The following is a 23,777-nucleotide window of genomic DNA, read 5'->3' on the forward strand; positions in this document are numbered from 1 at the left end:
GGGAGACAAGATAGCACATACTTCCTATACTGTTTGAAGAAACCGTGCAGCAAGGCAATGTGGAATTTAAGAAACAAAATTTCTATTCACTCTTGTACGGTGAATGGGAAGCTGGAGAACTGGGCGGAAGAGTAAAAAGGAAAAGCCGAGCCCGGATGGTCTCTGCGGCTCGGGGGCCACCAGGCGGCAGCCTGAGAGTGTAGTCAGAAATTGCCGTCCCGGCGCGCTGACCCGAAGGCCCAGTTCTCTTTCCACCAGATAGGGGCCGGGAAACAACAGTCCTTTATCCACTCCACGGACGTCATTATGTCTTCTGTGCGCTACACTCGAATACAAACAGTGAAGCGAGGAGTCCATCAGAAAAACGCTGGTTAAATATCCTGGCGGGCGGCGCTGGTGAAAGCCGGAAGAGATGCCTTGACCACTCTCCAATAAGCCGACCCCTCTCCCCCGAGGCCTCCCTCAGCCTTCTGAGCCGGCCGTACCCCGCTCACACTCGGGATCTGAGTGCTGGGGTGTAGCGAAGCGCCAGCCAAGGGACGCTAATACCCAGCGCCAGTCGCGACCTCAGCGACCGCAGGTCGACCCCGGGCCGGAAGTGACGCAACCGTACTGAGCACTTCCGGAGCTGCGGAGACGGCTCCGCGGGAGGAAGGAGCGCGGGCCTTGACCGGCGTCGGCCCGTCGCCTCCGCTGTCGCTTCTGCTACAGTGTCCGACCCGTCTGGCCCGGCCAGACCCGGTCTGGCCTGCCCGGGCTCAGCGGCCGCGGGCTGCGGCTCCCGGTAAGTGTGCGGCGCAGGTCGCGGCCTTGTTTACTCCGGCGCGCCGGGGAGGGGGGGGGGGGGCTCCCCGCGCGCCTGGCCCGGCCGGGGCTCCGCCTTCGTCGCCGTCCGCGAGGCCCCCGTGCCCCCCGGCCGCCGGTTCACCGTCTCAGCTCCCAGCGCCGCCCGCGGAGGGGCGGCTGAAGGCTACGGCCGGGGCGGGCGGGCGCCTGGCGTCTCTCAGTTTTCTCTCCTCCCGCAGTCTTCTCAGCTGGTGGAGAGGTCGGAGGCCAGCGCCTCTGACCGACTGGCGCCGGCGCATCTGGGCCCTCCCTACCGGGCGCGCCGGGGAAACGCGCCGCCTCTGGGGCTTCCAACTCCCAGTCATCTTTCGGAGCCTTCGCAGTGCCATTCGCACGGTTAGTTAACGCCCGCCTGCGAAGGGTCCACTGGCGCGTGGGCTCCGTGTCCTCGAGGCTGTCCCGGCGCCTCGGTACCGACATTCGGCCCAAGAGCTGAGCTGCCGTCTCGCCGGACGCTGCTGTGCTAGCCGCGGGAGAGGCAGCCGTGTTTTCGAATGACTTCACCTCTGTACTGATTGTTGCTCTGTCCCGTAGAACTTTCTGCCACAATGGACATATTCTATACTTCTGCTGCTAAGTAGGATAGTCCCTAGCCACACGTGGCTGTTGAGCATTTGACTTGTGGCTAGTGCTACTGAAAACCCAACTTTTAGGTTTTATTTAATTTTTAAGTTAAATTTTAATAACCACATGGGGCTAGTGCCAACCATCTTAGGATGGTGTAGTGTGGAGTTTTGAAACTAAGTTGCTGGTTCATATTTTAAAAGTGCTAAGTAGTTTTCTTTGGAGATGTAACCTTAGTAAATGACCATTCAGAGCCAAATATTATGTCTGGAGTAAACATCGTCGGACTCGCCAAAAAGTGTTTTGTTCTTGTCAACTTTAAACTGAGAGAGAAGTCTTCAGTTTGGATCCTTTAGCCCAGGGAGGGTGTCACGTCTTTTGAACACGTGACTTTGGCTCTGGAGGAGAAGTAATTTCTATTACTCCTCTGTCTAGGGTGTAGGGATAATAGCTAACATCTAAAGGAGGTTAAAGCGTTGTCATCAGTTCTGTTAATAAGACAATATCTGGACCCTTTGAGCAATGTCAGCACTCTTAAGTAGAATTAGGGATATTTAACTTTGAAAAGATTAAGTGTTTAAATCTAAACCTAGAACACCTACTAAGTATGAAATGGCTCTTTTTTGGAGGGGAGTCTGAAAGTTTACCCTGCTTCTTGAGTATTTAGTTGGTGAGAAGCCTATGGGCAAACCTCTAAGCTCCAATCCTGGGGAGAAATCCAGAGAAAGTGGAAAGCATGGCCTTTTGTTGTGATTCTGCAGGTAGATAGTATTAGGTTTTCTGGGAGGGTGATGGAGATTTATGAATCCTCATAGGTAATGAATCTTGTGGAAGTATTGTCTCTGGGTAATACTGGTTGCAGCAGTGTGATCTGGACAAGTTACTTAACTTTTTTGAACTGTAGCTTCCTCATTTGTAAGAAGTGGATGATAGTCACCTTGTAGGATTGTGAAGATTTAATGAGAATGAGTCAAACCTGAAATTGGCTGTCATTAAATGAGAACTAATATTGGTAGTGAAATTTTGTAGATGGGAACAATATTTATAGAGTTTATTCGCCCAAGAAGCAGTATCTTGCATAAAAATACAGGTTAAAAGATATTTAAAAAATCAGTTCTCTATTAAAAAAAATTTTTTTTAATGTTTATTAATTTTTGAGAGACAGGCAGAGCGCAAGTTGAGGGGGAGGGCAGAGAGAGAGGGAGACACAGAACCTGACACAGGCTCCAAGCCCCGAGCTGTCAGCACAGAGCCTTACCGGGCTCAAACTCATGAACCATGAGACCATGATCTGAGCCCAAGTCAGCACTTAACCGACTGAGCCACCCAGGTGCCCCAGTTTTCTATTTTAGAAATAATTTTACATAATCATTGGACTTTAATTTTCATTTAGTTTATATTTACCTGTGTTAGAAGTATTTTTTTGAAGTTATAAATTCTGGTTTTCTAGGAAATCCTAAAGGATAAAGAAATAGACATAAGGTTTCTTATTGAGTAAGCACGTAATAGTACTTAGTTTTGGATAGTGAGATCTGTATCTGAGAAGGTCGGATGGCCTTTGAGCATGTCAGAAGAGAGGCAGCAAATGGATGTTAATATAGCCTACTTGACATCGTATTGGGGACACTTTTTATTTCACAATAACTTTTTCATGAGTAAAGGGAGGTCTGAAATATTGACGATATTCTGTATTAGATTGTCACCATGGAAGTGACTTTATACTAAGTCTCATTTTAAGCCAGTTGCAGTTTGCTAACTTCTGTGTAACCTTTAGGATTGAAATTGTGCTAGTAATTTAGGAAATCTGAGCCATAGGAGCAAGGTGGTGGGTTTCCAAACTGAGGAGAGGGATTAGGTATCTATTTACATCACCAGTACTCCAGGTTAAATTATTATCAGCTGTTTACTTTGAATACTTTCTTTTTTAGAAGGCCATGTAACTCTTTTCAGTATAATGACATACAGGTTTCTGTGGGACTTACAAGAAAATAATTTCATAGTTACTCTGGTCTCTTGCTGCATATCCTTTTAAATGTCTTTGCTTTTAAAAAAAATAATAAATTTGCAAAACCAGGGTGCCAACTTAAAAAATTTAAATAGAGTTGTGTCTTTTCATTTTAGATGGAAGTTATATGACATAGAATATTTGGGGTGACATCTTGAAAGATCTTCAAGAATTACAGGTATTTTTAATTTAAAGATTAACTTTTTTTTTCTAAAGGAAAAATACCATAGTTTATTTGTAATTAGGTCATTCTATACCAAACAGTTTGTTAGAAGTCAAACTGCAAATTCCCTTTTATTAATGTGATTTAAAAAAAAACTGGGCATTTATGGTTAGCATGTCAAACTTCAATTCCCTGCTATTTTTATAATATTAAAAGGTGGCTCTGTAGTCCTTTAGACTGGTTACAGAGTCAGTACACGTTCATTTTAATGTGTTTTAATTTTTATCTTTGTCTTATTTATGGTCAGATAGACTTCATATATACTTTTGCATTTAATCCAGATTTGGTTATGGAAGTTATTTACATACCATTCAATCCAGATGCTCTTGCATTTTAAAGTCCTATTAGTTTTTAGATGTAAGTCACTGTTTAATACTGTTTCTTGCAGATGATCACTTGGAACGGTACTTATGCAGAAAAGTTAATGGGTTTTTACCAAAATCTTCTCTGAGGTGAAGTTAGGACTTGTGATTGTTTTGCTTTCTCAACTAGTATTCTCTTTTCATTTGTAATTGAGTAACATTTTGACCTCTGAGGTTTTTTTTTTAATAACTTGTTCCATTTGAACTCTTTTTCTTCATCTTAAATAGATTTTGGTTTTTCCTACCCTTCATTCGGTCAAGGCAGAATATGCGTAGTTTTCCTTCAATTTGTAGTTTTCCTTCACTATTGGATCAATTTCTTTGCCTCAAAGTACCCCTTTTAAAGAATCAGTAGAGGGGCGCCTGGGTGGCTCAGTCGGTTAAGTGTCCGACTTCGGCTCGGGTCATGATCTCACGGTTCGTGAGTTCAAGCCCCGCGTCGGGCTCTGTGCTGACCACTCAGAGCCTGGAACCTGTTTCAGATTCTGTGTCTCCCTCTCTCTTTGATCCTTCCCTGTTCATGCTCTGTCTCTCTCTGTCTCAAAAATAAATAAACGTTAAAAAAAAAAAAAGAATCAGTAGAGGGGTGCCTCGCTGGCTTAGTCAGTGGAGCATGCGACTCTTGATCTCGGGGTTGTGAGTTCATGCCCCACACTGGGTGTAGAGATTACTTAAAAAATAAATAAATAAATAAGAAAGAAAGGATCAGTAGAATCCTTTAAAACTGAAAAATCAGTTAACTCTGCAGACTAGCGGAGGATGTTGAAGAGCTTTGTGCCTTTTATTTTTTCTTAACTAACTATGCACCTGTTTTTCAGATATCTGAGAGCAATGTCTGTGGAACAGTGGTATTTTTTTCCTAGACATTACAGAGGGAAGGAACTATGTCATTTGTGTACTTTATGTGTCACCGCTTAGTGGGGTGTAATTAGCAAAGAGATTTTAAACTTTGGTAGTTCATGGGGCGCCTGGGTGGCGCAGTCGGTTAAGCGTCCGACTTCAGCCAGGTCACGATCTCGCGGTCCGTGAGTTCGAGCCCCGCGTCAGGCTCTGGGCTGATGGCTCGGAGCCTGGAGCCTGTTTCCGATTCTGTGTCTCCCTCTCTCTCTGCCCCTCCCCCGTTCATGCTCTGTCTCTCTCTGTCCAAAAAAATAAATAAACGTTGTAAACTTTGGTAGTTCAGCCTTTAGGTTGCTTCACCTGTGGAGATGTGCCTTTTTTTTTTTTTTTAAGTTTGTTTATTTTGAGAGAGAGCGAGGGAGAGAGGGAATCCCAAGCAGGCTCCTCGCTGTCAGCGCAGAGCTCAGTGTGGGGCTCGATCTCACAAACTATGAGATCATGATCTGAGCTGAAATCAAGAGTCAGATGCCCAACTGACTGAGCCATCTAGGCGCCCAGTGCCTCTTTCTTAAGGACTCCCACAAGAAGGATAAATCCATGGGAATTTGATCCCTTGACATGGAGCAGATGGCCTTCCTTATTTACTTTTCCATGTGAGGCCCTTCTTGTGAAGTTACCATCATTAGCTGCTTCTGCCCTTCAAGGAAAGAGTTTCCCTTCAATAAGCTTGGGCAGGGAGATGATGGTGAAGTTTCCTGTATGAGACCAGAGTTGGAATAGGCCATAATGGGGGGTAGGGCCAGCCTATGACATTTTGATTTTTGAATGGTTACTGTTACAGTGAAAGTAACACTTATTTTTTTCTTTTCCTTCCTTAGAAGACAAAAAACACTAATGCATTTGAGAAAGTGGTAAAGTTTGGGGGGAGGGGAAAAAAACTGCTTTCCTGATCTGCAACTTGGCTGGATGCTAAGATGTCTGTGGACATGAATAGCCAGGGGTCTGACAGCAATGAAGAGGACTATGACCCAAATTGTGAGGAAGAAGAAGAGGATGAAGACCCTGGGGACATAGAGGACTATTACGTGGGAGTAGCCAGCGATGTTGAGCAGCAGGGAGCCGATGCCTTTGATCCTGAGGAGTACCAGTTCACCTGCTTGACCTACAAGGAGTCCGAGGGTGCCCTCAATGAGCACATGACCAGCTTAGCCTCTGTCCTAAAGGTGAGCAGTATTGTCAATTCCAGGTGTAATGCCCCCAGTTAAATCTAAATATGAGCTGTTGCTAACTGATGTCTCCTCTGTATTGATCAAATGAATGGCCCTGTAGTGAAACCAAATTTAGGTGTATGCTGCATTAGTTGGACACATTTGATGCTTTACTTTGTTTTCTAATATATGTGTATCTCAGGTCCTCAAATTCCCAAATTACTAAGAATTAAAAAGGAAGGGTGGGGTAGATTCGGGATAGACTGGAAGTACATTGAAGCGGAATTGCATAGATTAACACTGGTTTCAGAAAGTGAGTTTTATGAAACTTTATGAGGTAAGATATGATTAGCCTCAGGATTGTCATCCTCTACATGACCATGTATGAATGACTGGCAAATGTCTTGAGAGGTACCCAGGGTATGCCCTGAATAATCAGTGCCTCTGTGCTAATTGAGCCCCGTTGTATCATAAATTAATATCTAATGTTGAAAGAAATTTTAGCTTGTGTTTTACTGATTTGGGGGTTTTATATGGAAAATTTAAAGAGTTGGTTATTCCAGCAAGAATCTTATTTTTAACACTTAAACTAGCATGCTTTTCAATCTTGCGCCCCAGGCCAGTTATTGTTCTTACCATGTACATTTTGTGCTATGTAATATTAGACTAGTACATAGTCACTCACATAGAACACTGTGTGCTATGAATATCTTTATGTCATTTAGACAATTTCCCAGCATGTTTTCTTTCTCCTCTAATGTTGGCCATTATGTGAAAGTGGGGACATTTCTCTTATTTCATTGTTTTCGCTGACCTTCCTTCAGAAACTGTTATATGGATCTTGTTTTCTGTTCAAATTGAAGGTCAAGGACACATTGGCATGATTTCAACCAAATAATTGTCTTGTTGGTATTTAAATGGAAGTAACTAAGATGTGCTGTGTTATTTTTGTAAAAGCTGCTTTATCTACTAGTTTAGGGATTTTTTTTTTTTTTTTCCAGGTAGTCAGCAAAGGCTAACTAATATCTTGGATTTAGATAGTCAGGGCTTTATTACCAGCTAGTTGGAAGTTGAAATCTAAAACTTTTTTTGTGACTCACTTTTGGAAGGATTGGAGAATTCTTGTGCTCAGCAGAAAGCTCTGAAGAATGGAGACCCATTGGAACATCTGGATTTGGGATTTCTACACCATAACTTTAGCAAAGCTGCTGGGACCTCTGTTTCCAGAGGACATTTCCCTGGTAGAAAAAGAAGCATCAGGTCTCTTCCTCACAATGCACACCTCTCTCTATCTGATCAACTCGTTTCTTTAACCATATTGTTAGGTTATACACAGTGTTGGCATTTAAATAGAAAAGGTATCATCAGGTGTGTGGCTATGTGCTGGAGATTATCAGTTGACTAAGTTCATCAGGATGTTCCATCTATGCATAAGAATTCTGTTTGTCAAGCAATCTGTGCTGATTTTCCTACCCTTTTGGAGAGAGGTGAGGGACCCAGGCACGTGTCCTCCTTTTTTTTAAATTGTGGTAAAATACATGTAACATTTACCATTTTACATTCTTTCTTCTTATTAAGCTGATACAGGGTCAGCCCCCTGGAAAGTCTTCCTCCCATAGAAAGCCCTCCCTTTCCTTCTTCACTTTTTATACCCTCAGAGGTCCTTCAGTCTAGCTTATACTTTTCCTGAGCAAGCCTTCTTGAGACCCCTACAACATAGTGGTTGTACTCTCCTTTGGTCTCAGGGCCCAAACATCACCACCCATGTATATTAGAGCACATACTGCAGTCTTCTGACTGCTTTATCTTGTTTAACCTTTTTGCATATTTTTGCATGATCTCTCCAACTAGATTGTCACTTCTTAGAGGGCAGAAACTGCTTTATTCCTTTTCTTCCCCGTCATTCCTGTCTCAGTGTTTCATCCATAGTAGGTGTTGAATAATTTCTTGGATACTGTGATTTCTTGGATACTGTGGGTTTTGTCAACTGTTGATGACAATAGCTGATGCTGTTGGTATGAGCTAGATTCCCTAGTCCCTCTACTGTACATCCTTCTCTGTTGTCATGAAAAGGCATTATGGCCATGTTGTTCAAGTGTCAACTATAGTCGTTAGAGATTAGATTGCCAGGTAAGGTATTATAGGAGAGGAAAAATCTCTGACAAATATTTGTAGTCGATTATGTAGGTATGAGTCTTTAAGGAAAACAGAGTTAAAGATCATGAAAAGAAGAAGCAAAAAGTACTTGGTGTAGAGATGAAGGAGTAAAAAAAGATGGAAGAATGTTGAAACACAAGGAAAGGGTTAAAGAGAAAATGGGGCAAAGAAGAAAATAGCCCATGAAAATTTAGATCTTGGTAGAAGATAGATTTTTTTTCCTCCCTCCCTAGACCTCACTGAGGAGCATGTTAATAACCCATTTTCTTTCTGGGGCTGGGCAGCAAGGGTCTGGGTTCTTTTGGTGGTTTGGCTACATATAAAGGGACTTAGTGGTGTTTTAAGTAGTTTGGGAATTTGACCAAAGAGGCTAGGCAAAAACAGCTAAATTAAGAGTAAAGAGGAAATCACACACAATCTTTCTTTTTCAGACTGGCTAAAAACTAATGTTTTTATTTTTGTGATATTTTATTTTTCTGTATAATATATCATGAGACAGGAGGGGATAATTTAAGTGCTGCATTTACAGAATGGTGTTTATTGCTGCTTTGGCTGTTCTAGCTCCCCTGTTGCATGTGTATCAGAGAGTGGAGCTCAGTGGTGATCATCCAAATCACTGCTGGTGTTCCCCATTGATCATGGTGTTTGCACAACTCCATGACCTATTGAGATACTTAATTATTTTATTGATTTAGGTGTTTGACTAGTAGAAAATATGACATGTATGTGGTTTAAAACTCTGCCATATGAACAGTTGTCTATGAATGAAAGCTAAGTTTGAGGACTGGCTTGACTTTTTCACTGATACTTGTGTTTATTTTACTTTGTTGTGTATTGTTAGTTGCCAATGGATGAGCCATTCTTCAGCATAAAAGTAACTTTATTATTGCCTTTTGAGATTTGACCTCTCTTAAATATTAAAATTCCAGTCTGGGCTTTTGGTGTCATGAGGGCCCCTGGTGTCAGGGTAACTTCCTATATGTGTTGTGAGACAGATCCATGAGTAAGATCATTAATTGAGAAAGGAAACTTCCCAGGAAATCAGATTAAGGGCTAAGGATAGACAACAGAGAAAATGCTTATCTGTTAGGGGGGGGGGGGGGCAGCTACTGGTGTTCAAATAATAGCAAAACTAGAAGCATTGTTTTTAGAATGAGCTGTCATCTTACAGATAGAATACAGTTGACCCTTGAACAATGCAGGGATTAGGGATGCCAACCCCCACACTGCCAAAAATCGATATATATATAACTTTGACTCCCCCAATCTTAACTAATAGTTTACTGTTGACTGGAAGGAAGCCTTACCAATGACATAAAGTCAATTAACACATGTTTTGTATGTTACGTGTATTGTGTACTGTATTCTTACAATAAAGTAAGCTAGAGAAAAGAGAATGTTACTAAGAAAATCATAGGGAAAAGACATTTATAGTACTGTAGTGTAAAAAATTTGCATGTAAGTGGTTTTGCCCAGTTCAAGCCCATGTTCAAGTGTCAACTGTAGTCATTAGAGATTAGATGATTGCCAGGTGAGGTACTATGTTGTAGGAGAGGAAAAATCTTTGACAAATATTTGTAGTCAGTTACGTAGGTATGAGTCTTTAAGGAAAACAGTTAAAAATAAATACAGTGTTTTAAAAAGTTATATGAAACTCACACAAAGATTATTAGATTGTTATTGTTATAGATGAGAGAGGTCTTTTCTAGTAGTAACAGACATTTTTATTGCAAAATGTGCACTAGTTAGCCAAGAGGAATTTTGTCATTCAGTGAATCCTGTTAGTACTGTTCTGTGAAAATCCTGAGGCATTTGCTGTTGGCTGCTCAGGAAGGAGCTCAGCCATGGGAGAACCCCAGACAGTCTAGGCTGGCTTTCATTGGTGATGGGCCAGGGGAATCTCCTGCATGGTGAGCTCCTTCTCTCAGTAGCACATTAGGGGTATGGGCGGGAGACAAGCGTTGTTATGTTGTTCAAGGCCCCACCCAATTGCATAAGAAGGGAGAAGAAATAGTCACTTTGGGCTAGATCTAGTCTATGGAGCAACAATGAGCTGTCTGAACTTGTGACTGGAGAACCTTGAAAGTGAAGTAGAAGGGCAGTGCAGGTAACACAAGTCCAAGCTCCATGGGTCAATGAGTTGGGTGGAAAAGTTACCTTCTGTGCTAGAGTGGGAGACTAAGAACTATAGGTAAAAGAGAATAACACATGGAGGATCATAAATGCAGCCTGAGGTGTCTTTACTATTTGGAGGAAAGGAACAGAATTTTTAAACTTCTTCAGTGCTGGACTGCACTATTTACTTCTTAAGCCTGGTGTTCGTTCCCCGGATAGGATTGGAGAAATAGGCTGGTTGTGAGTGTTTTTACTACAGTTCTTGCTTTATGAATTGCTGTATTAACTGCAGTGGAGCTGGGAAAATGTTATGTAGAAATCTTTATTCTGCCACTCTTGAATTTGTTTTAAAATCTAGTGTTAGATATTCAGCAAAATGTGGCTGGAAAATCTCTTATGATTCTTCTGGATCATTTTTCCCTTTTGTGGATGAATCATAATTGGTTTTCAGGGCTTCTGACTCCCAAGTGCAGAAGTCTTTATAGTCTCGTGTTCAAAACAACCTGGTTTCTACGCATTTCTCACTTGTAACATGAGCAGTTGATGTTCTTAACACAAAATACCTTATATTTAACCTTTCTCTTAAGTGGCATCAAGTTTTTGTATATTTAAAAAAAGACTTTCATTTTACTTAACCAACTTTTTAATATCCTGATATAGCTGGATTTTGGACCATTTTATTTTTATTTACATATTAGTTAATGGTAATTGTTTTTTTATTACTTCTCAGGGGAAAGTATCCTCAAGCTGGGCTTGGTAACACTGAGTGTGTGCTGAGCAGCCGTCTGATTTCTATTTTTATGACCTGATGTCAGGTTTCTTTGCATGCCTGCATCTCAATAGAATCTAGATTCATTTCCTGTGTTTCAAATAGTTGGTTATTAGTGGGCGTGTTGACATACTTCATGATGCTTTAGTGTGGAAGTCTGATGTGTGTTTTACTGATGTATAAATTTATTTTAAAAGGGTGATGAGAAATGTCCAGAGTGACATTGAGAATTGCCTAAGTACAACTAGTGCTACAATTGTCCCTGTCTTGCCAGTTTAGAAAGGTTATTGTCGTCATTGACTTTGTGTCCTCACTGTGCACCTGGCACCACATACAGCAGGTTCACCGTCTTCCAGAAGAGAAGCCTTTAATCAGATTCAAGGCCAGCTTTCATTCTAGTCTTTTTCTTGTGCTTTCACACTGTCATAGGAACCATGTGTAATCAAGGGGTGATTTTAACACCACACTTGTGTTCTAATCCTGAACTGTTTATTTATTTATATTTAACCTTATATTGTTGAGGTGTTACTACAGTATTTAAGAAAAAATATCCTTCGTAATTCCATTAACCTATAATAAAAGTTTTCTTCCGTGCTTAGTATCCTTCAGACCTTGTCCGTATTCATGTGTAATATTACTGTGCTTTCAGTTCATTCATTCAACCAATATTTATTGAGCACTTACTATCTGCCAGGCACTGGAATGATATTCTTCTGCTCTTTTCTTGTATACAGGCATGCCTCAGATATTGCAGGTTTGGTTCCAGACTGCTGCAATAAAGCAAACATCACAACAAAGCAAGTCAAATGAGTTTTGTGGTTTCCCAGCGCATATAAAAGTTATGTGTACACTGTACTATAAAGTGCAATAGCATTATGTCTATAAAACAATGTAAAAACCTTAATTAAGTATTTTATGGCTAAAAAATGCTGTTACCTGAGTTTTCAGCAAGTTGTAATCACAGATCACCATAACAAATATAATAATAATGAAAAAGTTTAAAATACTGCAAGAGTTACCAAAAAGTGACACAGAGACACGAAGTGAGCAAATACTGTTGGAAAAATGGTGCCGACAGACTTGCCTGACCCATGGTTGCCACAAACCTTCAATTTGTAAAAAATGCAGTATCTGCGAAGGACAATAAAATGAGGTATGCCTGTATTTTAAGTATTTCCCCTTGTTTTTACTTCATCCTCATAAATTACTTTTAACGGGTAAATATCACACCATCATATTGAGCCATAATTTGCTCAGACTTTTCCTGATGGGCATTTAGGTGAATACTTATATGTGTGACAGTTCTTGTGAACTGGTTATACTGCTGTGAACATTTTTGTGAATGTGGCCTTTGTGTCTGTTGGGCCTTGGCAAGAGCCTGGGCTGGTGGTCAGATGGTTGGGCTCTGTTCCCTTTTCTGCCATTTAATATAATGTGACCTTGGGTAAGTTCCTCAACATCTTTAAGCTTCAGTTTTCTCATCTGTAAAATAATGATAATACCTCCTTCACAGTATTAAATGAGATAATGCACATAAAGTGCCTGGCACGTGAATATTCGAACATGAATGTTCAAACAGATGTCATGATGGAGGCAGGGCAAGCGCAGAAAAATGGGAATGTTACTTTCACATATTTGCTATGGTTCCTCAGAACATATTCTTAGGATTGTGTGTTTTGAGTCATAGGGTAAAAGCCACATTGAGGAAGGTTCTGGGTGACATATTGCTGATGATGCCTCTGAGTATGCGTGTGGTAGTTAGATCATGTACTTTGGATTCTTTTGCCTTCATCCAGAACCTCTGGTTCTCTTCTCCAGGAGCCCACTGATAAGAAAAGTAAAAATAACACAAAATGAATTTTGAATTGGGACCAGGAAAAGAATGTAGGGGAATATAGCCTGTTGTTCGTACCTTTCTGTTTGACTGCAGTGTTTGGTCTTGGGCCTGCATTGACAGCACTACTTAATGAAGTGCTCGGTTGATTTAGGGTTCTTATTATTGGGGTATCTCCTTACTTGTGCTTTGTCCCACCCCCAGCCCCCCGCCAGCTTTAAAAATTTTGTCTTTGCCCCTACTGCTCTAGGAAAAATTTGAATGATTAGATTTCTCTGTCCAAAAGAGGGAAGACCTGTAGGAAAGATTTGAGAAAGGTACAGAGTGAGATACAGGAAGCTTTTCATCTTGCTCTTCCTAAAATGTGTCTGCCCTGTGGCTTGATTACTCAAATTGACATGAATTGTCAGATTTGAAGCTTATGTTTTGTTCCCTTTTCTTTGAACTGTCACAAACCTGTATACACATGAAATGGTTTTACTGTGAAAACCACAAGTTATCAACCATAAATAGAGAAAAATACAGGGAGGACGAACAAAAGTTGGTTTGGAGATTTTAAGAGAACAGAGCTGTTCTTATAATCATGAACAAAGAGTGGTCTCTATCTGGGAAAGTTGCTCTTTTTCACTAGCAGTTTCTTTCCTGGTACACGCTCTACTCACTCTCCTTTCTTTTATCCGTTATTTTAGGCTCTCACCATCATTTTCCAGAGTTGGTAGATAGCCTTGCCTTCTTTTACAAGAAATAACTTTAATGCCATCAAACTTAGCTTCCTGGATTCTCTGTCTTAATTGATGATACCACCATCCACCAAGCTGGAAGCTGAGAATTTACCCTTGACTCCCTTCTCCCACGAAGCCCTCCTTGATCCCCAGGCAGAGTTGGATATCCTGTCTCTCTACCACTGTGTGCACGTTTCTTGCTATGTACTTATGGTGATCAGAAATTGTAAGCCAGGGCTTAAATTCTTTGAGAGTTGCTTGTTGTTGATCTGACTGGCTAAGCAGGTCAATAAATGCAAAAGTTGAGGATTTAACCCCAAAGCTCTACTTCTGTGTGCTCCCATTGGTAGATAGAAGGCATGCTTGTTAGAGGACTTCCATGAAGCCAGGTGAATTCTAAGCAGAGATCATATATACCTAATAGATGTATGGTTCCCAGCTTGAGGTGCATCTCGGAATTAGTTCTGTCAATTCTGATTCAAAAGCCTGAACTTCATGCAGGTGTAATAAAACAGAATCTTCAGACACAAAGTGAGGTATTACATATTATATTGATGTGGAGAATTCATGTGGAAGTACAAAAAAATTGTGAAACAATTCAGGTTATTGAAGTGATGAGGAAAGAGTTGTGTCCTTTCTTTGGCTGCTGAAAGGATGTGTCCAGTGTTCAGAATGTACTGATTTCATAACTCGAGTGGGAGTAGGGTAAAGACACCCAACTATACTGGCAAGTTGGATAGGTTACCTGTAATATTTTTGATGTCTAAACGTACTTCTTATGCCATCAGTTATCAAGATAAAAGTGTGTTCTTATCTCCATGTTGATAATGAGTAGCTACAAAAATGACTAATAATATCTGCAATCATAAACACAATGTGAATGTTTTAAAAGTTTTCAATTTTATGACGTAGACTATGTCATCTTTTTTGCCAGTGTTTTAACATTGGCTTCTGCTGCAAGATGACTCACTGCCCTCACATACCTTTGTACCCCCTCCGTTTGTTTTTGTTTGTTTGGTATTCAAATGTCTGTAGCAGTTTTATGTGCAGTAGCCAAAAACTGGAAACAACTCAAATATCCACAAACAGATGAATGAACAAATAGTGGCATTCCCATAGAACAACATACTTCTTCTCTGTGGTATAAAAAGAGTGAATGGTTCATCATTGATAAATCCCAAAAAAGTATGCTGCATGAGGGAAACCCAGGGGGTAAAAAGAGTAAATATTTTATGATTCTGATCATATAAAGTTTTAGAAAATGCAAACTCATTGTGGAGGAAAGTAAATCAGTGGTTGCCTATAGAGTTGGGGGGGAAGGGAGAAGGATTATGAAGAGCATGATGTAAATTTAGGGGTGGTTTTCTCTTTTGAAATATCAGGAAAATGAAAGTAAAGGCATTTTGTTATGCAAAATGCATAACAAAGGCATTTATTATGAGTTATAAACTCATAACAGAACAGGTTGAGGGGTGGTATGTGGGGACATTGCACACAGGAGCCAATTTGTCCAGCAGATCTTTGAAGAGACTGTGGGCTCTCATTTGACTGACAAAGGCTGGAAGAGATAAGTGAGCTGGGAATGAGGGGATTGATTAATTAGAAGTTTCTGTGTAGGACAGTCAGCCCTGCCCCCACTTGGTTTCAGGACAAAATAATCTGCCTATTTTTAAGAAATAGAATAACCTGGGGAGAAATAGGGCCCTTAGAGTGTGAGGTTGGATGACCTTATTGGTCAGTTTGGAGGTTCTTGAGTCTTGTGTATTAGCTGCCTCTGATTAAGCACCCTTAAAGAAAAGCCTGTCAGTTGACACATTCTGTCTGTGTACACAGAATTAGGATTTGCTTTCCTGACCACCCCCCTTTTTAAATTTAATATTCATATAAAATTAACCATTTTATATTTCATTTCATTTTATCTTATGTTATTTTATTTTAATTTTAAGAAAACATGAGTGGGGGAGGGGCAGAGAGGGGGACAGAGAGAATCCCAAGCAGGTTCCACACTAACAGAGTGGGGCTTGAACTCACAAACTCAGATGTGATCTGAGCTGAAATCAAGAGTCAGATGCTTAACTGAACCACCCAGGTACCCCTAAAATTAACCATTCAAATTCAAATTCAGTGACTTTTAGTACATTCACAGTGTGCAACCATAATCTCTACTTCTGAAACATTTTCCTTACCCAGAAGGAAACTTGGTATCCATTAAGTAGTTATTTTCTGCTCCCCCAGCCCTCAGCAACCACTAATCTGCTTTTTGTTTCTGTGGATTGACCTATTCTGTATGTGTCATATAAATGGGATCATGCAATATGTGACCTTTTGTGTCTGGTTGCTTTCACTTAGCATGATGTTTTAGAGGTTCATCCAAGTTGTAGCATGTATCACGACTTCATTCCTTTTTCTGGCAACCTTTCATTTTTTACCGTGAATAGCTAACCAAGGATCACCAGACATTTGAGGAAAACATGCAAAATAGAAGAGAAACAGGAAAATTGACCTTAGGTGAAGCAGACCACTAGATGATTTTGCTTGTTTATAAAAGTGCACTATTTAGTATTCTCCAGGATATTCAAGAAGATGTGGCATCCATGAAACAATCAGAGATGCCATCTGGAAGAAACTGTCGAAATAAAAAAGCTTGTGGAGATGAATTATGGGTTTGCCAAGTTAAAATATATTCCGTAGATCAGAAGATAAAATCAAGAGAAAAATCTCAATATAAAGCCAAAATACAGGCAAAAATTGTATGCAGAAAAAAAGAGACATGGAGGATCAATCCAGAGATCTATCATCTACCAGAATTTCTGGGAAATGAGGACAAAAAATTAAAAGAAGGGATATTTCAAAGTATAAGAAGAAAATATCCAGAATCTACAGAAAGGAGCCTATTGAAAGGGTCTACCCTTTGCCCAGAAGGATAAAGGCCCACCTGCTACAATTGTCACTATGAAGTTTCAGAAAAGAATAGATAGAAAACCTGAAAGTTTCTGTGAAGATACACTGGGTCTTCTGAAAAAAATGGGAATTAGATATGTCATCAACAACAGTGACAACCAGAAGACAGTGGAACAGCAGTCTTCCTTCCAAGTCCTGAGGGAAAATCGTTTTGAAAATCGTTCTGTCATTGCAAAATAAGCTTGTTTTCAGAAGTGCGAGGACTCCCAAAATTTCCTTTCCTTGTACCTTTTCTGAAGCGGTTACTTGCAGATGAAAATCAAAAAGAGGAAAGTAAAGAATTCAAGAAATGGTTGAACTAATAACCTAGTTGTCCAATGAAAATTTTCATGTTACTTATACAACAACCCTGGAAAGCAGTCAGCCCAAATTTGAACAGTTTTGGTGGGATCCAAGAAAAATTTATTCGAGAATAGGAATGGGTAGATTTCAAGCAATAGATAAAATGAAAAAGCTGGAAGATAGTTGGAATTTGGTAAAGAGACCATAGGGCTCTTTACAAGGGACAAGGGAACCAGAATCCCTATGCAAAGCAGAAAAACTACATGCAAAATATTATAAGCCAAATATAAAGCAAACACATATATGGCACAAGTATAAGTAAATGGTGGTGATTGAATAAAGATAATGTGTTTGTGCCTAATGTATGGATATCCTTCTTTGGCCCAAGGACAGTGACATTGGAAGCACAAACAAGAAAATGCAATTCGGGTCCTGTAAACAATATTTTAAAGTTAACAAAGGTAACTGATAGAACTGATAGTAATATAAATATAAAAAGGTTGGGGTTTGGAAGGGGAAGGTAGGGAGTGGTATAAGTAAACTAAATCTGTTAGAGAATTGTGGGCACACTTAGCGAGGTTGGTGACAACCAGAAGAAATGGTAGAGATTTCTCCTGTATTGGAAGACTGGGAGGCTGGGGAGGGATGGGGTGGTGGGTATTGATCCTTTTCATCAAAGTGCTCTTTATGAACCATTTGATTTATTTTGTTCATTGTTCATTGGTGATTGGGGTAGGTTAAGAATTTGTTGATTCCCAATAAACAAGTGTTTTCTGAGTGTCTTCTGTTGTTTTAACTTTTAGACAGATGCTGAAAGATGGGGAAAAAATAGTTTGACCTCTACCATAAAATAATTTTAAGATCTCTTTGCCTTTAGTTTCTGCCACCTCTTTTTTTAAAGTGGTGAGAGAGGAGATATAAATAAATCCTTTTCTACTTTTGTTTCATATTTTCTGGTATATCCACTAAAAGTTCCACTTTGATTATCTTGGTCTTTTGAAAAACTTAAAGTAGCTTCTCCAGACTCCAATCTGAACTCCTTCCTGTTGCCCCTCTCCCTAACCCATATGTTTGATTTTTGCCTCCTCAAACCTCCTGTGAGCCTCTCTGCCTTTCAGAACCCTCTGCAACTCTCAGAAGACCTCTTACATTTTGTTTGTTTGTTTGTTTGTTTGTTTTTAACCTTCCTCAGAGGAGCTATATTTGGCCTTTCCCTGCCTCTTTCAAGCCCATGAAGGCTTGAAAGCTCTTGATGCCTCTCTGGCTTCTGGAGGAGAATGTGGGTATGAGGTGACAGAAGGAAGCGTTAGCATGTAGGACCTAGTACTGGCACTGCTATTGTTCCAGGTGCTTGGGTATGGCAGAGAAGGAAATTGTTATAAATCTCTGCCCTCAAGGAGCTTCCTTTCTGGCAGAGTTGTTCTTTCTCCCTTTCTTCTTTCCTTTTTTTCTTTCTAGAGAGAGCATGTATGGCTGCAAGCATGGGGGAGGAGCAGAGAGAGAATCTTAAGCAGGCTTCGTACACTGCATGGAGCCTGACATGGCAGGTCCCACGACCCTGGGATCATGACCTGAGCCGAATTCAAGAGTCAGACACTTAACAGACTGAGCCACCCAGGCACCCCTTGATGGAGTTTTATATAAACAGAAGGGTTATAAAAATAGCATTATATGTTTTGAGCATAGCTAAGGCCAGCAATCTGTAGCTCTGTCTTTGAAATATGCTCTTGGACTTTGTGGCTTTGTCAGTAAGATATGCTAGCCTCTGAGGTATCCTGTAGAGAAGAGGGGGGATCTGAATGGTACTGCCCAGATAGTATTTGGTATTACCTCTTACTTGCCTCCTCACAGTAGCAGTAGCTACAAGAGGAAGAGCATTATTTGAAATCATTTTTGGATAAGATGGGCTTTGGCTGCAGAAACATGGTAAAAGATTTGGATTTTAATCCTACTATGTGCAATTTGTTGGATGTCAGCTCCCGTCTGCCTTTTTTTTTTTTTTTTTTTTTTTTGGCTTTGGTTACTGGATACGACCTTGGTTTGTAAAAACGGTGATCATCCTGCTTATATGGAACCCCCTGGAAAACACAGAATTCTAGTAGGGGCTCAACCAGCCTTTTGTACTAAGTACTTCCCAGAGGTTTTCTATTAAAATGCACACCCTAAAAGATAGTCTGGCTGGGTTTACTCCATGATAATGTAGCTGGTGGGGGATAGATGAGGTACAGATAGAGTGGACCTGGCCATGAGTTGATGTTGGAGCTGGGTGATGGATGCATGGGTCTCATCATATTCTTCACTTTGTAGATGCTTGAAATTTTTCATAATAAAAAAGTATCCTTATGGTCAAGGATGATGACTTTCATATTTTTGCTTTATTGTGTTTTGTGTAAATAACTTTATTTGGGGAGGTTGTTGGGTTTTTTGGTATTTTAATGATCAGAGACAGCACTGAGTTAAGATTAGACTGGAGAGAAATCTTCACATTTAATCAGATTTTTAAAGCATGAATAACGTGGGTGCCTCAGTTACAAGTGTGCCCTCCCTCCGTGGAGACCTGTAAAGAAAAAGTGAAAGGAAGCCAAGTTATGATCAGGTGCCAGAGAGCTGACCTTCTAGAAGCTGAGAATATGTAGATGTGAAGTCTGGGAGAATGAAGGCCCACCCACTTAAATTTGATTGTAGGGGTGAGCCTCGCCTAAGGTAGCTGGGACCCCACTGCCACCACCACTGCTGCTGATTTTGTCCCATTCTAGTAGGCCGATGTTCACCTACTCTTTTGTCTCTGTGCTTTAACCTTGTTTCTTCCTCTTACTCCTTTAGTACCTTCTCGCCTCACCCCCCACCCTCCAAGACCTGAATTCATCCATCTTGATCTCCTTAGGCTAGCTTTCCTTTATCATGTCCCTTTCTATCCTGGCCCAGAAGCTCACCCACAATTCACTCCTTTCCTTCATCTCTGCTGTTTAGTGAATGACCACTAGTGTTTGTTAACAAATGTGATTGGACTACGAAGTGGCTTAACACAGGCTGAGGCATGGAGACCCATTCGTGTAGCCTTAAAAAATTTCAGGCAGTTGGCAAGTAAGAATTCTAAATAAAAATTGAAACTACCACCTGTATTTTTTCAGGCCGTTGATGCTCACTGCCATCAGCTGCATCCTCCCTATGGCACTGGTAAGTGTGGGAAGGGATGGTGACAGTTTTGGTGGGCTGCTGGATTTCTTTTTTCTGGGGGAAAAAAATCTGTTTGCGAGCTGTGTTATTAACTCGTCCCTGAGGGCTGGACAGCTTGAATCAACTGTAGGAGACTAAAAAGAGGAAGAAGCAACTGACCATGTTCGTGGGTTTCCTTGGAGAACTGTTGTCAAGAGCAGAGGCTATTCACTACGTGCCTTGATCCTTATATAAAATTAACATATCTTATGCATTATTTTTGAATAATAAACATATACGATCCAAGTGCTCTGGGATGTCAAGTAGTAACTGTTAAATTTCCTGAAAGTCTTAAAACATTTTCCCCAAAGATGGATGTTGGCTGTGTTAGAAAGGGTCTAGAATGTTGTATGTACTTACCATTTCCTTTAGTAGCTCTGGTATTTTAAGTTCTTTGTGGTCAGGAGATTAAGAAGAGGTAGGCTCAGGGCCCTGTGATATAAAAAATCATTTTGCCACAGTCAGCTTTCTGCGTAGGGACCTAACGGAGAAAATATACAGCAGTAAATTTGAAATACAGGGTGGAGCAGCAAGTCAGAATTGCTGAAATATAAGCCGATAACCAAATTGCTGCTGCTGTTGCCTTATCTAAGGTCTTGAAATCCTGCTGCTGTCTCCTTGTAATGAGTGGGTTGGAGGCCACGAGATTCAGGTTTTATCAAGGTGTTCTCCACTCTAACTGACAGTTTGATGTTTACACTATTTCATTTCTCTAGTCTCTGAAGCCCTTAGAACATGGAAGAAAGTGTCTCCAGAATATCTACTGAAATGCAGAGGTTGTGGACTTGTGTACTACTGTTAACCAGTGAGGACCTCCTTGATGGCAACAAAGGCTAAAGCATTCTTGTACACTTTATTACATCTCTGTGAGAAAATCTTAGCATCATTGCCCAAATTCTGGATTTCCCACTGGTTCCCACTCCCTACCCCCCAAGTCCTCCTTATGAAGTAGGGATAGAATTGTGTAGCACACTTACTATATTGTTTATAAGAAACAGAAAGGAGAACTTGACTCCCAGCAGCTGTCTACTCCTTTAGATATCTATGCACAAGTGGTAACTACTGGACATGTTTTGAGGACCTGTATCAGGGAAATATCTTTTAAGCGTCTGTCCCAAACATAGATTATAGAAGATGACAGAAGGTTTTTGTCTGCAACCTTTGGGATATATTGATGACCAGCAGTAAAGTCCTTTCTGGCATGCATGTAGCTAAGGGCTTTCTGGAATAAAGATATGGAGACCACTTGAGGGTTTGAGGATTGTAAATGGAATGCAAAACCAAGCAAGATTGGATTGGCAGTGCAGAGCAGTGGTTAGGGTAAATGACAACAGAGGGCAATCCCACAGTTTTTTTCAATCTAGAAGGAAAGCTCCTTAGAGGCTCCTGACCCTAGGAACTGGTCAGGTTTGAGGATACAGGGAAAGAGGGAAAAAGGGCAGGGAAGATAGGCTGCTCTTGGCTTCTGCTCTTACCTTATCTTTAACTCTGTAAAAGCCTTCTCTGGGCCACCAGAGACTCGAGGGAACCCTTCAGTCTTTGATGAACTTTATACCACTACTTGCCCTCCCTTCCCCACCTTGATCAGTCACATCCCTTCCCCAGCTCCCAGGAAAAATAAGAGTTCTTATCTTTGGGGCTTATGTTCACACTGACCAAGGCTTTTAGACATGACTGTGATAACCCAAAGACAGGCTTGAGAGTTGTGCTTTGTGGAACAGCAACATTTAAGGAGCCAAAAGACTAGGAGCAGAGCATCTAGTGGAGCACTAAGAAAGCTTGGTCTGGGAGGTCGAGAGAGAGCCAGAGAGCATTATAAAGTTAACTAGCATTATAGACCTGTATGGAAGTTGTATCTATTTATGCTGAAATTCACATTGTATGATCAGTTAACCTTTAGTCAAAACTATGTTAAAACTCTGAAGGAGGATTTTTCGAAAGGTCAGAGTGACTAATGCAGTAGCTTAAAGGTCAGCCTTTTGTTTATTGTTTATGCAAGTTATTGCCATTATGTTAAATAAATTTGGCAAACTTTTCCGTCCTGACTTCTATTATGAAAAATTAAAACATACAAAGAAGTTTAAGGAATTATATAGTGGACATCCATATACCTGTGATCAAGATTATACAGTTGCTAACCTTTTGCTACGCTTGCTTTGTTATATATCTAGCCATTGACCAATTTTATTTTTATACAGCTTTATTGAAGGATTATTTACATTCCATTAAATTCACCCATTGTAAAGTGTACCATTAGAAGAATTTTAGTAAATTTATACAACTATGTAACCATCACCACAATCTGAGTTATAGAATATTTTCATCATCTGGAAAGTTCCCATGTGTTGGTTAGTAGTCAGTCCCTGCTCACAGCCCCAGGCAACTAGTGATCATCTTTCTGTATGTATGGTTTTACCTTTTTTTTTTAGAAATTTCATATCAAAGGAATTATACAATATGTAGTCTTTTGTGTCCAGCTTCTTTCACAGAGCATAATGTTTTTGAGGTTCACCCATGTCATATTACATGTCAGTAGTGCTTTCCTTTTTATTGCTGAATTTTCTGTTGTATGGATATATTACATTTTTTTTATCCATTCATTCATCAGTTGTGGACATTGGGTTGTTTCCAGTTTGAAGCTATTCTGAAATATGCTGCCATGACCATTCATGTCCAGGGCTTTAAATGGACATATGCTTTCATTTTTCTCGGATAGATATCTGGGAGTGGGATTGTTAGGTTGTAATATGTGTGTTTAACGTTTTAAGAAACTGCCAAACTGTTTTCTGAGGTGACTGCTATTTTACATTGCTGCCAGCATTCTGTAGGGGTTCCAGTTTCTCCACATTCTTGCTAGCTCTTGGTATTGACAGTCATTTGGATTATATTCATTCTAGTGAGTGTGAAGTGGTATCTTGTGGTTTTAATTTGCAATTCCCTTATGACTAATGATATTGAAGATCTTTCCTTTTGCTTATTTACTGTTCATACATTTTTGGGGTGAAGTGTTCAAATCTTTCATCCATTTTTAAAAATTAGGTTGTCTTCTTGAGTTGCATGTGTTCTTTATAGATTCTGAATTAAATCCTTTATCAGATACATGATTTGTAATTATTTTCCCTCTGTGGCTTATCTCTTCCATTTTCTTAATATCTTTGAAGAGTAAAAGTTTAATTCTGATGAAGTTCAGTTTATCAGTGTGCTTTCATTGTCTTATGTAAGAAATCTTTGCCTAAGCCAAGGTTGCAAAGATTTTCTTGTAGAAGTTTTTTAGTTTTTAGTTTTACATTTAAATCTGTGAACTATTTTGAGTTAATTTTTGTGTGATATGAAGTGTCCACGTTCTGTTTTGTTTTTGCATAATGATGTTCAGTTATTCCAGAACCATCTGTTGAATGTTTCTTCTCTTGAATTCCTTAGCACCTTTGTTTAAAATTAACCATAAATGTCTGAGTTTACTTCTGAATTTTATTGTTGCATTGATCTTTATGTCTGTTTTTAAGCCTGTATGTACCCTCCTGCCTTGATTACTATAGCTTTATAGTAAGTGTTAGAGTCAGATGGCATAAGTCCTCCAACTTTGCTCTTCTCTTTCAAGATTGCTTTGGATATTCTGGGTCATTTCCATGTCCATGGATTTTAGGATCAACTGTTAATGTGTGCCTCTTGCCCC

General features: G+C 40.2%; 1 protein-coding gene across 4 annotated transcripts in view; it reads left to right on the top strand.

Moving 5' to 3' along the window:
- The first annotated feature begins 611 nt into the window (after nucleotides 1-611).
- Nucleotides 612-23,777, top strand: part of ARIH2 (ariadne RBR E3 ubiquitin protein ligase 2) — a 50,009-nt gene continuing 26,843 nt past the window's right edge. The window contains exons 1-3 of one of the 4 annotated variants that reach the window (XM_040445305.1): nucleotides 612-784; nucleotides 3,532-3,593; nucleotides 5,719-6,063. In XM_040445305.1, the coding sequence (XP_040301239.1) occupies nucleotides 5,815-6,063 (249 nt within the window). In that variant the 5' untranslated portion in view covers nucleotides 612-784; nucleotides 3,532-3,593; nucleotides 5,719-5,814. Of the gene's footprint in view, nucleotides 785-906; nucleotides 1,183-3,531; nucleotides 3,594-5,718; nucleotides 6,064-20,019; nucleotides 20,066-23,777 lie in introns of those variants that run through there. The other 3 variants (XM_040445303.1, XM_040445304.1, XM_040445306.1) reach the window with 3 other exon arrangements.

This window comes from Herpailurus yagouaroundi, unplaced genomic scaffold, assembly GCF_014898765.1.
Source record: "Herpailurus yagouaroundi ecotype Mexico unplaced genomic scaffold, PumYag 193, whole genome shotgun sequence".
Classification (NCBI taxonomy): Eukaryota; Metazoa; Chordata; class Mammalia; order Carnivora; family Felidae; genus Herpailurus; species Herpailurus yagouaroundi.